Raw genomic sequence first — 14,594 nt, 5'->3', positions numbered from 1 at the left:
TGCTGTAGCGTATCTACTACAAACAGTACATTCCTTTTTGGACAATGATAGAACCACTGTGCGTGCCATGTTCTTCGATTTCTCCAGTGCATTCAACACCTTACAGCCACTATTATTACGTAAAAAGCTGGTTGAAATGGCGGTTGATGAGGGACTAGTGAATTGGATCATTGATTATCTGTCGGACAGGCCACAGTTTGTGAGGTTGGGGGCGGCCGTATCGGATAGTGTGCGGAGTAGTGTTGGAGCCCCTCAGGGAACGGTGCTGTCGCCATTCCTTTTTACGTTATACACAGCTGATTTTCAGTATAAATCAGACCTTTGTCACCTTCAGAAGTACTCTGATGACTCAGTGATAGTCGGAGGTATTGAGAGAGACCGGGGGGAGGAGGAATACAGAAGGGTGGTTTTGGACTTTGTTGACTGGTGCCAGGCTAACCATTTAGAACTCAACGTAAAGAAAACCAGGGAGCTGGTGTTGAGTTATGGAAGGTGCATGAAGGATTGCTTACCTATCACTATTGATGGTCAGGATGTGGAGATGGTGGAGAATTTCAAATATTTGGGGGTTCACCTGGACAGCAAGCTTGATTGGAGGTGCCATATGGAGAAGGTTTGCAAGAAAGGGATGAGTAGACTTTACTTCCTAAGGAAGTTAAGGTCGTTTAATGTGTGTAGCAAAATGCTTGAAATGTTCTACCAATCCATTGTGGCGAGTGCAATCTTTGATGCAATTATATGCTGGGGTAGTAGTGTGCGCACAGCTGACGCGAATAAGCTGAATAAACTTATCAAGAAGGCTAGTGCGGCGGTGGGTCTACAACTCAGGACTTTCGAGGAGGTATTAGAGGATAGAATTACTAAGAAATGCAAGGCTATAATGAGCAACAATACACACCCGCTCTATGAACTGTTTGCGAAGCAAAAGAGCACATTCAGCAAGCGTCTACTCCAACTAATGTGTAAAAAGGAAAGATATAGAAAATCGTTTGTTCCGACAGCTGTGGGGATGTTTAACAAATGTATAAGTGTAAAGCATCCCAAGACTAAATGAAGTTCAAAGTGTATGGGGGGGAATTGGTGAGTTACAAGTACCAGTCTATCCGCATCTGCTGTCCATATAGACTTATTTTGTAAAGTGTGTATTGTTCTTGTAATGTTCTTGATCTTTGTTCTGCTGCTGTAATACTGTAATTTCCTCCGGGATCAATAAAGTTTATCTAATCTAATCTAATCTAATCTAATTTTCCTCAATTCATGGGCAGTTATTTTGAGCCTTTTTTTTATCAACACGTTTCTTGCGACCCTGTTGGCTATTTGCCATGAAACGCTTGATTGTTCGGTGATCACGCTTCAAAAGTTTGGCAATTTCAAGACTGCTGCATCCCTCTGCAAGACATCTTACAATTTTTGACTTTCATAGTCCGTCAAATCTCTCTTCTGACCCATTTTGCCAAAGGAAAGGAAGTTGCCTAATAATTAAGCACACCTTATCTAGGGTGTTGATGTCATTAGATCACACCCCTCATTACAGAGATGCAATCACCTGATTTACATAATTGACAGTTGGCTTTCAAGCCTATACAGCTTGGTGTAGGACAACATGTATAAAAAGGATGATGTAATCAAAATACTCATTTGCCTAATAATTCTGCACACAGTGTATATGGGGCCCATCATATACTAGAGCATCATATGGGGTTCATTATTTATGGGGAATCACATGGAGCCCATTATATGAAGCATTACATATGGGGACCAGTATATTTGGAGCATTATATGGGGCTCATCATACACTGGAGCATTATAAATGGGGCCCAATATACACTGGAGCATCATATGGGGCCCATTATATATGGAGCATTATATAGGCCCATCATACACTGGAGCATCATCCATGGGGACCATCATACACTGGAGCATTATAAATGGGGCCTATCATACACTGGAGCATCATATAGGGGGCCCATTATACACGGGAGCATTATAAATGGGGCCCATCATACACTGGAGCATCATATACGGGGCCCATTATACACTGGAGCATCATATGGGGCCCATTTTATATGGAGCATTATACAGTATAGGCCCATCATACACTGGAGCATCATCCATGGGGGTCCAGCATATACTGAAGCATTATGTGGAGCTCATCATATACTGTATGGAACATTATATGGGATAAATTATTTATGGAGCAATATATGGGGATCATTATTCTGTATAGTGCACTATGTGGTGGCCATAATACTGTATGGAGGAATATACTGTCCAGTTTTTGAGATATTGTAGAATTTAAAATAGATACCACTCATGTAATGTAAGAAATGAACTATTTGTCATTGTACTATACCTATATTTCTCTGCCGTATCGGAGCATCATGAATTGTGGTATGTGTTAAAGGGGCCCACTGGGACTTTTTGGCCTGGGGCCCTCGAAAACCTGGAGCCAGCCCTGCCCCCCCACAACTTTAGCCAAATAACCCCCAGTTTTTTTTAAACACAAACTTTATTTCAAATTTTCATAAACAATGCACTGTTTCATATATTAAAACGTATTTCCAATAAACAGACAATAACTTAGCCTATCCTCCTCCCATCCAACCCTCCCTTAAGCTAACCCTAGTCATCGTACATTTTCGGTAACCCCCCCTCGCAACTTCGCACACACTATATGCCTAGACCACTTGGAAAACACAGATTATAATCACCACCTCTGTGATATAGCACCACGTGTATTATCCCCCCGTCCCAACCCGGACCTTACACCTCACCTTCATTAATCACCTTCAATTTCCCCAAAGTGCCATGGATATCTTCCAATATATACCATTCTGTATACTTAAAGGGAGTTACTATTTTCCTTATTTCCTCTTCACCGCACTGTTGTACTATGAAATTCCTCCATTTTTTGAAAAATTTACCCGTCAGGCCCTCCTTATTCCTTTCCGCCTCCAGCTGTTCGATTCTGAGTAATGATTTAATCTGCCTCAACACCTCTTCCTCTGACGGCACACTTCCTTCAAGCCATTTGGACAATAAAGCCCTTTTGCCTATCATAGCCACTCCATGGAACAATTTTGGTAATTTGGGCCTCTGGTCCCCCCCTCCTGCTATTATTTGCCCCTTGTTCCTATAATGGAAGATCCACAGCAATGGATCCAGTTCGACTTCCACACTCCCCACTTTTTGTATAAATGTTTGCAATCTTTTCCAGAATTTCTGGCTCTCTGGGCATTGCCAGATCCCATGAAACAGGTCCGTTTTTGACCATTTACATTTGGGACATTGGATCACTCTGTTTATCTGTTGTGTATTTGGGATGTTAAAACCATAGATTGCTCTATGCATCAACCGAAATTGTGCATCCCTCCACCCTTCATTAATCACCTCCTTCCTCATCGTCATCCACCCCTGCAATATCTTGTCCCCTACTTCGACGTCCTCTAATTGTCTTGCCCATGCTCTCCAGATTTGTTCTGGGCATATTGGAATCAAAACCTCCCTCATAGCTTTATATAAAGCTGAAATAGTGTTCTCATGTCGATCTTTCATAATAATTCGGTCCATGTCATTCGTCACCTGTTCCATACTAACATCCCTCAATTGTAACATTAACCCTTTTTCTATCTGTTTGTATTGAAGGATTTGGAATGTGGATAGCCCATATTTTGTCACGATTTCCTGGTATGTCAGCCATCTATTTTCCGTTTCATGTAATAGATCCGTCACCCCTTCTATCCCCTTATTCCTCCATTCTGAAAATAATTTATTGTCCCTTCCCGCTGGGAAATCTGGGAATTTCCATATATTGAGATGTTTGGAGATTCTCCAGGACAAACCAAATTTTTTCCTCACTGCTTTCCAAGCCATCACCGTATCTCTACATACCAGTGAGTGTTTGATTTTCTTTGGTATGTTAGCCAATGACGTGTGAAGTAATGCCCCTAAATTCCAGGGTTTACAAAACTCACTCTCTAAACGTATGTCTGAGTGCCCGTTTGTCTTCCTTAACCAGTCTATGGCGTGTCTCATCAGGCATGCCAAGTTATACCCTCTAATATTTGGCATTTTGATGCCTCCTTTTTCCAAAGATTGCATTAATTTTTCCGTTTTGATTCTTGGTCTTTTCCCCCTCCACAAGAATGTCGAGAATGCTTTATTCAGTCTATTTATGTCTGTATGCTTCAATAACATGGGGATTGTCTGCATTGGGTAGAGTAACTTTGGAAAACTCATCATCTTCAAAAGATGATTTCTACCTAGCAATGATAGCGGTAGCCCCTCCCACATCCTTAGTTCCCGTTCTATTTTCTTTATCAAAGGTTTGTAGTTCAATTCGTATATCGACGCTGTTGTACGTCCCATCTGTATTCCCAAATATTTAAGGTGAGACCGTGCTATCGGTATCCCAGAGATGCCATCTCTTGTTCCATCGGCAACCATCAATTGCATCTTTTGCTCACACAGAAACAAAATTTCACACTTTGCTCTGTTCAATTTAAAGCCTGATAAGCCCCCAAACTCCTCTACCTGTTTTATCACTTTTGGGAGATCCCTCTGAGGGTTGTTCATAAATAGTATGATATCATCCGCAAATAGGGCTGAACACAATTGTTCCTTCCCGACCCTAATACCTTCGAAACAATCTCCTTCATTTAACAGTCTAGACAATGTCTCAATGGCCAGATTAAACAGGAGGGGTGACAGTGGACATCCCTGTCTAGTCCCCTTGCTCAATGGGAAAGATCTTGACAGGAACCCGGGCGTCGCCACCCTCGCCTGAGGATTCGCATACAATACCCCTATGAATGTACGAAAGGCTCCCCTTATCCCCATGTTATCTAGTACCGTCTCCAGCCATGTCCACCCCACGCTATCAAACGCTTTTTCAGCATCAAGTGTGACCATGGCTGGACACTCCTCCTTTCAAAGATCCCTATGTCTAATGGCATCCATTACCAGCATAGCCCTCCGCACATTCGTCACCGCTGCCCTCCCCTTAACGAACCCCGATTGTGCCGGTGATATTAAATTTGGTAGTATCTCCGCCAATCTATTGGCCATCAATTTGGCCAATATTTTGAGATCTTGGTTTATTAATGAGATTGGCCTATAGTTTGCTGGGTTGTCTAGATTTCTGTCCCCCTTGTGTATCAATTTTATGTACGCAGTGTTAAGGTGTCCCGAAATTCCACCTCCTCTCATTATTTTGTTATACATTCTAGTCAGGATCGGTGCTACCTGCTCTCTCATTACTTTATAAAATTCCCCATTAAACCCGTCAGGTCCCGGTGCCTTGTGTACGTTCAGATCTCCTATTGCCGTCTGTACTTCTTCTAATGTTATTTCTGCGTTCAATCTAGACAGCTCTTCCGTATAAATTTGCGTGAGTTTTATGTTTTTCAACCAGTCATTTTCCCTGCCAACCGTCTCTTCCCCCTTACTATATAATTTTGCATAGTAATCCCCCAGAATCTCAGTAATCTCTTGTGGGCTTGTCGATTTGCTCCCGTCAGGTCTAGTCATGTTAGTTATCAAAGTCATTGGTCGTCGACCTTTTGCCAGATTGGCCAATAGTCTCCCTGCCTTATTGCCAAATTTGTGTAAATCAACTTCCTGTTGTGATCGTATCAGATCCTCCCTTTTCCCCGCCCAAGATTGAAATTCCTGTCTTGCTGCTTTCCACTCCTCTTTTGCCTCTTGTGTCTTGTTTTCTAGATACCATGTGTACTTCTCTCTGAGGGCCTCACTTGCAGCCTGGTATTGTTTGTGGGTATGTTTCCTAAGTTTAGCTACATGTCCCATCAATCTTCCCCTTAATACTGTTTTTGCTGCTTCCCAAAACAACATTATATCCGCCTCATGTTCACTATTGGTTCTGCTATAGTCTTCCCACCATTCGTTCAGTGTTTTGGCAAATTCCTTGTCTCTAAGTAGAAACGACGGAAACCTCCACAAGTAGTCCGTCCCCCTCAGTGTTGTATCAGTGATTTCTAGAAGCACAGGGCTGTGATCCGATATCACCATATCTCCAATAGCCACATCCCTTACCCTATGCATCAGAAATTGGTCTACCAAAATGTAATCAATCCTGGACCACGCTTCGTGTGGATGCGAGTAGTGAGAATATTCTCGGTCATTTGGGTGAAGCATTCTCCAACTATCTTTTAAATTTGTGTCCTCCAAAAGCTTGACCATTAATCCTTTTACCTCCCTGATCAGTCTGCCGTCGTCTCTACTATATCTCTTATCTTCCCCCCTTGAAACCACTGCATTAAAGTCCCCTCCGACTATCCGTTTGAGTTCTGTGTCTTTTCCCAATTCAGTAGTGATAAAGTTAAAAAATGAAGTTTGTTCATTGTTAGGGGCGTATATGTTATATATATATCAAACTCTCCCTGTGGACTGGTAAGCTTAATGTGAATATACCTCCCTTCTTCATCATTGATCTGAGACACTATCGTGTGATTAAAATTTTTGTTAATTAGAATCATCACCCCTGCCTTTCGTCCCAGGGAGCCTGACCCAACTACTTTTCCCACCCATAGTTTCTGCATACGGAAGAAATCCCCCTGGGGTAGGTGTGTCTCCTGTAGTAATGCTATATCGACTTTCAGTCTTTTGAGTTGCCTCAATATCATCATGCGTTTATGTGGTGACTTCAGTCCTTTCACATTCCATGTCACTATTCTAACCATTGTCCCAATTTCTCAAGTATTTCACGTCGACATGTGGTCTTTCATATGTGTGGTGTTGTGACCCCTCCAAGCGTTCGGTGCACCTATAACGTTGCTTTCCCTGAACCCATCTGCTCATCCTAAATCTATTATCAACTAACAACCCCTCAACTGTCCCCCCTTTACAGTCAATCGTCTCTTCACTTCCATTTTTTCTGTGATGCTCCTGGCTCCGCAACTCCCTCTCAGCTCACTGATTAGTAATTACCCATAGCCTATCCCCCATTCTTCTGCTCCCCACTATATCAAGGCAAGGCCTTCTTGGTCAATAATCTTGTCAACATACAATACCCCTTCCCTCCTTTCCCATACACCTTGTTTGGTGCCTCTGAACCCAATCTCCCTCTCCTTCCTAACGATATGGTCCTCCCAGCACCCAATAGAGAGATTTGGAAGAGAAGCCTGGACCCCCATGAACGCCAAAGCTCCTCTACCCCCCAGAGTATGCAGGATCCCGGGATCCATAGAGACCAAAGAGGAGGGGAGAATCAAAGAGAAGATGTAAGAAAAGGAAAAAAAAAATGTCCACCTCTACTTTCCGTCATTCCCCCCTCCCATAGGTCCCCCAGTTCGGTCCAAAATGATATATCTTCTCCTTAGAGTCTCTCTCAAGGCGCTCCCCTGCCCCGGTCTCCAGATTTGCGTGGCGGCGATCTTCTTTCCTTGGGATTCCTCGTATGGAGCTCCTTCCCCTCCTCTCCCTCCATTCGTTCTGGCCCTCTTCTCGAACCTCCCCCTCACTTTCCCCGCATCGACCACCCCTCCTCCCCGAAGATTCTCTTGTCTGGTCACTTTCCTCCGCCTCCTCCATCCATCTCTCCGCCTCTTTCAAGTCCTTTGTCACAAAAAAGGATCCATCTTGTCTTGTCACTCTCAGTAGGGCAGGGTAGAGCAACTGGAACTTTATACCTTTGCGGTACAGTGTAGTGCAGATCTTGCTGAAGGTCTTCCTTTTCCGGGTGACCTCTGCCGAATAGTCTCCAAATATCAATACTTTATGTCCTTGTAAAAACAATGGGATCCTCCTTCCTCTAAATGCTCGCAGCAACTCTTCTTTGTCCTTATATTCCAGGTATTTTATTATGACTTGGTGCGGTCTGGCTGTTCCAGTCGCCCCCGCATTGTCTTCCTTCCCGCTCGTTCTCCACATGCCTGGATTCTCTCTTACAGGTCCCACTCTGTGCGCTCTTTCCACTCTGCAATTATGTGTCAGACCCAGCACCTTGGGGAGCTCTATTTCACAAATGTTATCCAATTGTCGCATGCTTATAGATTCCGGCAGCCCCACCAGCATTAAATTGCTTCTCCTGGATCGGTTTTTCAAATCCTCCAGTTTGTCTTTTATAGCCTGGGAGCCCTCCGACATCTCCTTCAACTGCTCCTTTAATGTTATCACCTCGTCCTCTGCAGCTGATATTCTTTGTTCCGCCTCTGCCATCCTGGTTCCCTGCTGTGTGACCTGTTCTTTAATGGAGGATAGCGCAGCCCCCACCATAGCCTCCAGGGACTCTTTTATCCTGTCTGCCAGGTGCGTTGCCACTGCCCCAGCCAAACGGTCATAGTCTATCTGCATGTGTTATCTGGCTGCGCTGCTGGGCTGCCGACTTTTCGTTCTGCCTCTCCCCTTCCTCCTCCACCAGGCTCTGCTCACCTTCCTGCAGACCGCTGTATCCCGCGTCTGCCGCCATTTTATGGTCCCGTGCTGTGTGGTCTCCCTCTGCAGCTCCTTGCTTTAAGTGCTTGCCGCCACTCCGGAGAAGGTACCGCTCCATATACCGATATCTCCTGCTCCCTGCCTCTCGCTTTCCACTGTCTCTCGCGGCCGTGGGGTGTTCTGTGTCGGTCTTTGTAGCTGAGGATTGCACGGAGCTCTGTCTCCTGCGTCCTCACATCAGAGCGCCGGAACCGGAAGTCCAACCCCCAGTTTTTAATGGGTAACTATTATTATAAAGTAAATTAAAGTTGACAAGCTTAAGTAATAAGAATTGATGGCGTTGGTATTGCAATGGGCATTTTAGTTGTGTTTACAGTCCTCCAGCCGACTTTTCTTCCCCATTGACTTGCACTGGGTTTCGTGTTTCAGTCGAACCTTCGACTTTTCCCGATATTTGGCCGATTTTGTTCGACTCGACTTTTGAGAGTCGGGTGACCCGAAAAAAGGCTATGTCGCTCATCTCTACTCCCAAGACCTCCTTCTCTCCTCCACACTTATTCGCTCCTCACCCAACCGCCTCCAAAACTTCTCCCGAATTGTCCCCATCCTCTGGAATTCTTTGCCCCAACACGTCCAGCTATCAACCACACTCGGATCCTTCAGACGGAACCTGAAAACCCATCTCTTCAGGAAAGCCTACAGCCTGCAATGATCCCCGCTGCCCCCTCACCACTACTGGAGCTACCACCTCACCATCACTGGAGCTGCTGCAACCCCCCAACCTACTGTCGCCTTCCCCATCCTGTAGAATGTAAGCCCGAAAGGGCAGGGTCCTCTCCCCTCTATATCAGTCTGTGATTGTTAGTTTGTTTACTGTAAGTGATATCTGTAATTTGTATGTAACCTCTTCTCATGTACAGCACCATGGAATCAATGGTGCTATATATATAAATAAATAGTAATAATAAAAATAATAATATTGCACTCATTTCTTGACAGACCGCAGCATGGCCATTAGTTAGAAGCTGCTAATGATCTTTGGAGCAGGTAAGTTTTCCCTGAGTGGTACATATTGGGCCGTCTGAAGACTGAGTTTAGTCTGGACAATTTGTCTACACTACTAATTATCAGCAGTTACAATACCAAACTAGGGCAGTCCCTATAGGAGAAAAACACAAGAATTATACTGTATTTTCACATACTATCTATTCCTGACACTGGAGTGGCTTATAAACTTACCAAGTATATAGTTTGAGGTCTGGGATCTGCCAATATGTGGCTAGTTTTCTGGCTGTTTCGGATAACATGATACGTGATTTTAGGGTTTTCTTCATCTAGTCCCGCTTGAATATAAGTCAATATTAAATAGTCTCCTGATGAGTCGCCTTTGGTGAGGATGAAACCCGTAGAAAAGAGAGGCTTGGAGAGTGAGTGTGCATATGTCACCTCACCCTATATACTGAGATGTGGGATATTTGTTTTTTCTATTAGTAACCTTCTGACTAACCTTCAGGGGGTGAATTATGGGTATAGATTTACATTTGGAAGTAATAAAGTTTAATTTTATCCTTTTGTCAGCAAACATGAGGAATAACAAGAGATAATCCCTTTAAGAAGATCCAGGTTTGGTTAAAGCGATTTCAACATTCTGAACAAAAAAGGCTTCTCCCATATGTGACATCGCTGATGTTTATTAACAGTTGATTTCCAAGGAAAATACTTACCACATTAAGAAAATAAAAAAGGCTTCTCCCCTGTGTGACTGCTCTGATGGCGATCAAGAAGCGCTTTCTGGCTAAAACATTTCCCACATTCTGAACATGAAAAAGGCTTCTCCCCTGTGTGAGTTCTCTGGTGTCTAACAAGATTCCCTTTATGGATAAAACATTTCCCACATTCTGAACATGAAAAAGGCTTCTCCCCTGTGTGAGTCCTCTGGTGCCTAACCAATGTTGAGTTACGATTAAAACATTTCAAACATTCTAAACATGAAAAAGGCTTCTCCCCTGTGTGAATTCTCTGGTGAACAACAAGGTCTGATTTCTGTTTAAAACATTTCCTACATTCTGAACATGAAAAAGGCTTCTCCCCCGTGTGAATTCTCTGGTGACTATCAAGCTCTGATTTCTGTTTAAAACATTTCCTACATTCTGAACATGAAAAAGGCTTCTCCCCTGTGTGAATTCTCTGGTGAACAACAAGGTCTGATTTCTGATTAAAATATTTCTCACACTCTGAACAGGAAAAAGGCTTCTCCCCTGTGTGAGTCCCCTGGTGCCTAACCAATTTTGAGTTACGATTAAAACATTTCCCACATTCTGAACAGGAAAAAGGCTTCTCCCCTGTGTGAATTCTCTGGTGGTATACAAAATGTGATTTAGATGTAAAATATTTCCCACATTCTGAACAGGAAAATGACTGATTTGCGTTAGGAGCAGTTTGTTTTTTAATGCCTCTTTTGTGACTTTGATTTTCCTTAGTAGTCAGTAATGAATCAGAAGATGGGACCTGTTTCATAGGATCAGATGACAGATCTTTGCTGTGAATGGATGATGATATATCTGGAGTAATAGCAATCACTTCATTTGTATCTTGTAGGATATTAAGATCATCAGATTTAAAAACTGAAGATGTCAGCTGTCCCTCTGATCTCCTGGTACAGTCATCTGCTAACATAATAAAATAGTACTTTTTAATAAAATATCCTTGAGTTTTATATTTTTGAACATTTCTACTTCACTTGATATTTTTATGGACAGTTTATGTAACAAAAACTTAAATTTACAAAACAATGACAGTTCACAGTCTAATAGAAAACCTTGTTGGATGAGCCAGTAGTGTGTGGTGTTCAACTGTTGGTTCATTCTGCCTCCCAAATGTCAAATATAAAGAAACCAATCAATGTTATGTAGGCGAAAATAATACCAATTCTCATCTCACAAAAAACAAGTCCCCACTCAGGTCCATCATCTGTCAATGGAAAAACAGAGGTTCCCACACTATTAGTGGCTCAAAAGCTGTTGAAAAGCAACAAGGTTTCCATAAACCAATCCAGTGAAATCCGCTCTCACTTCGGAGTCTTGCAGTGTGCGCAAACAACATTTAGGATCCCTGTATTTAGCAATACTACAGTGAGAAGAATCCACTTAATTTGCGGTGTCTCCTGGAGCACAATCTGGGCACTATGTGCTGGGTAATAAAATGGCAAATGTGTAATTTTCACTCTCCAACATCCACTGCGTGTTAATTTCCGGAAAGTGGCTGTGGAGTCAAAATATTCACTCCTCCTAAGGATTATAACCCTCAGTGAATTAATTTATAAAATGGAATCACTTTATTGGGATTTCTACTATTCTGGTTTTCTGTCATTTAGTTATATTAGGGCTTCTGCATATGGTGTGTCCAATCTCATCTGGGATCTGTTCCTGCTGTCCAGCTGGAGTAATCTGCTCCCTACTTCAGCCAATTGGAAAGTACCACACCCTACTAAAGCGCAAAGCACATGGCCGGAATCTGCCAGATACAGCGCTGTTCTCCTCTGGTTCAGTCCTCTGTGCTCAGCTTGCGGCTTGTGTATTTGTTTCCTGCTGTGACCGTGGCCCGTTTACTGACTACTCTTGTGTCTTCTGATTCTGTATTCTGGCCTTCTGGTTCTGACCCAGCTACCTGACTATTCTTCTTGCTATCTAATATCACAGAATAGCAGGTAACACCATGGTCCAAGCCTAGGGGTCCCAGTGTAAGTCCAGATCCATGTAATTGTGTTAAAGGGCGATGAGCAAGGCAATCCTTGGGATATGGAGAGTAGAGAAGATAGAGCCAAGCATGTTCATGGAGGACATCTTTTGAGCTGCCAGGTGACCATGAACAGTGCTCCCAATACATTGTGTCTGTAAACTATTCCAGCTAGATCTGCATTCAAATAGCTAAATATATATAACAAAAATGGGGCGCACCAACTGTACCAATCACAAATATATAAATGAAGGTTTAGGTGCAGCAACAGTGGAATAATAAACATGAGAAGAGAAGAAAAAGAACCACTGCAAATAGCGCACACTGAACCAGTACAAAAACAATGTTTTATTGATGCAGCAATACAATTAAAAACATAATAAAAACATATGAAGCATCCCACAATATATAACAGTGAAGTATGGCATATCACAATTATAGATTATGCTGTAATAACCTGTATATCAACCATGTGGTCCAACCTCACTGCAATAAATCACAACAACCACCCCATAAACCTGCTCATGGAGACCAAGGGCCCTAATATTGTACAATCACTGCATGAAATAATTCCATGCATGTGTCCCTAAATATTCACTGGTTAGGGCACACAGGCCATAATAAGCCAACAGCAATATGGCCAATGCCCACAATCCAATATTCAATTGTACCACACAAAAATTACTCCAGAGCAACCAATGATAAGGTCGCAGTGAAAATACAGCTATAACCAAGTGGGTGCTACACCCAGGATCATACCCCACGCGTATCGCCGCAACCCATGCGGCTTCATCAGGGGAGCTAAATAGCTAAATGGCGCTCCTTCCCTTCTGAAGACTTCCATGTGCCCAGACATTAGTGTACAATTGTATGTAGGGATTAGTGCGAAGCTGGAAAATAATTTGTAAGATTCATTTGTTTTCTATTATCCTTTGTGAAGAATTCCAAACTTATCACCACATAAAGTGACACACGTCAGATATTAATAATGGGGCCTGATTAGGAACTACTAAAATGACCAAACTCCACAGTCTCCATCAGTAATAAATGAGCAGCTAGTGGTGAAACCTCTCTGGGGTAATTAGAGTATGGGGCTCGGTGACTTCACAATCTATACTATCGTAAGGTCCAATATTTCTGTCAGATGAGTTTCAAGAAGAAATATTAGGCATTTAAAGAGAACTGTGTACAAGGCCGGTTTCACACGTCCAGATATTTTCGGTACCGGAGATGTCCATGTGTGTAATACTTGTGGCACATGTGTGACAACTGTGTGCAGCATCAGTACCACATGGACGGCCGGCAGGGAAGAAGCGCTACAGTAAGCGCTGTTCACCGGCGGCAGGTGCTGAAGACGCTCTCATCATTCTCCTCTGCTCTGTCGGCAGGGAGAATGATGAGAGTTATATTAAAGTCAGAATGATGACAGCAGGTGGCGGCTTTTGGGACTATTACTCCCATCAACCTACACCTGCTGCTAAGAACAGTAACAGCAGGAGCGGATGATGGGAGTATTCCACACATTTAAAAAACTGCATGGGGTCCCCCCCATTTTTGACAACAAACCTTGCTAAAGCTGACAACTGGGGGATGGTATTCTCAGGCTTGTAAGGGGCCAGCCTAAAAATAACAGCCCGCAGCTGCCCAGAAAAGGCACATCTATTAGATGCGCCAATTCTGGTGCTTTGCCCGGCTCTTCCCACTTTCCCTGTAGTGGTGGCAAGTGGAGTTCATATTTGTGGGGTTGATGTCACCCTTGTAATGTCAGGTGACATCAAGCCCATGGCTTAGTAATGGAGAGGTGTCTATAAGACACCTATCCATTATTAATACTATAATTATATGGTAAAGACACAGCCAGAATAAAGTCTTATATTAGAAATAAAACAAAACACAGTTTTCATTTTTTATTTAACAATAACACAGAGAATTAGCTTGAACTGTGGTGACCTCATCACTGGCTATTTTCCACAGTCCTGAGGTCATTGCAGTTCAGCCTGGCTGGAAACCTCGATGATGTCACTTCTGGTTAATGATGTTGCGCTTGCAGCAGCTCATTCACCAGTGGTTCTCTGCCTGCATGGTTGCATCTTGGCACCGTCCAGGTTGAAAACGAATTATCCCCCAGACATGGATTATGGCGTGGGACAGAGGAACAGACAGGTATGGTATATTGTTGTTTTATTTTATTTTTATTACAGGAGAACGAGCTCTTCGGTGGAAATAGGCGTTAGGTGAGTATAACTGTGTTTGTTATTTTTAAATAGAAAAGGAAAACTGTTTAGTTTTATTGCTAATAAAAGGCTTTATTCTGGCTGAGTCTTTATTTTCCATGTAGCCAGGGCCGGACTGGGAGTGAAATTCAGCCCTGGCATTTGTAAGACCACAGGCCCACGTCTTGTACCCTCTGTAATCTTGCTCTCTAGATCGTCTAATACAGGTCAGCGGCCTACAATCACAACGTT

General features: G+C 43.1%; 1 protein-coding gene across 1 annotated transcript in view; it reads right to left on the bottom strand.

Moving 5' to 3' along the window:
* Window positions 1-10,065: 10,065 nt before the first annotated feature.
* Window positions 10,066-14,594, bottom strand: part of LOC141076827 (uncharacterized) — a 67,099-nt gene continuing 62,570 nt past the window's right edge. Inside the window, exon 3 of the mRNA XM_073564134.1 lies at window positions 10,066-10,672. Coding sequence (XP_073420235.1) covers window positions 10,123-10,672 — 550 coding nt within the window. The 3' untranslated portion in view covers window positions 10,066-10,122. The remainder of the gene's footprint in view (window positions 10,673-14,594) is intronic.

Source organism: Dendrobates tinctorius, unplaced genomic scaffold (genome assembly GCF_039654945.1).
Source record: "Dendrobates tinctorius isolate UK_male_01 unplaced genomic scaffold, ASM3965494v1 ptg000430l, whole genome shotgun sequence".
In the NCBI taxonomy this organism is placed as follows: Eukaryota; Metazoa; Chordata; class Amphibia; order Anura; family Dendrobatidae; genus Dendrobates; species Dendrobates tinctorius.
This window is presented reverse-complemented; position numbering and strand designations above follow the sequence as displayed.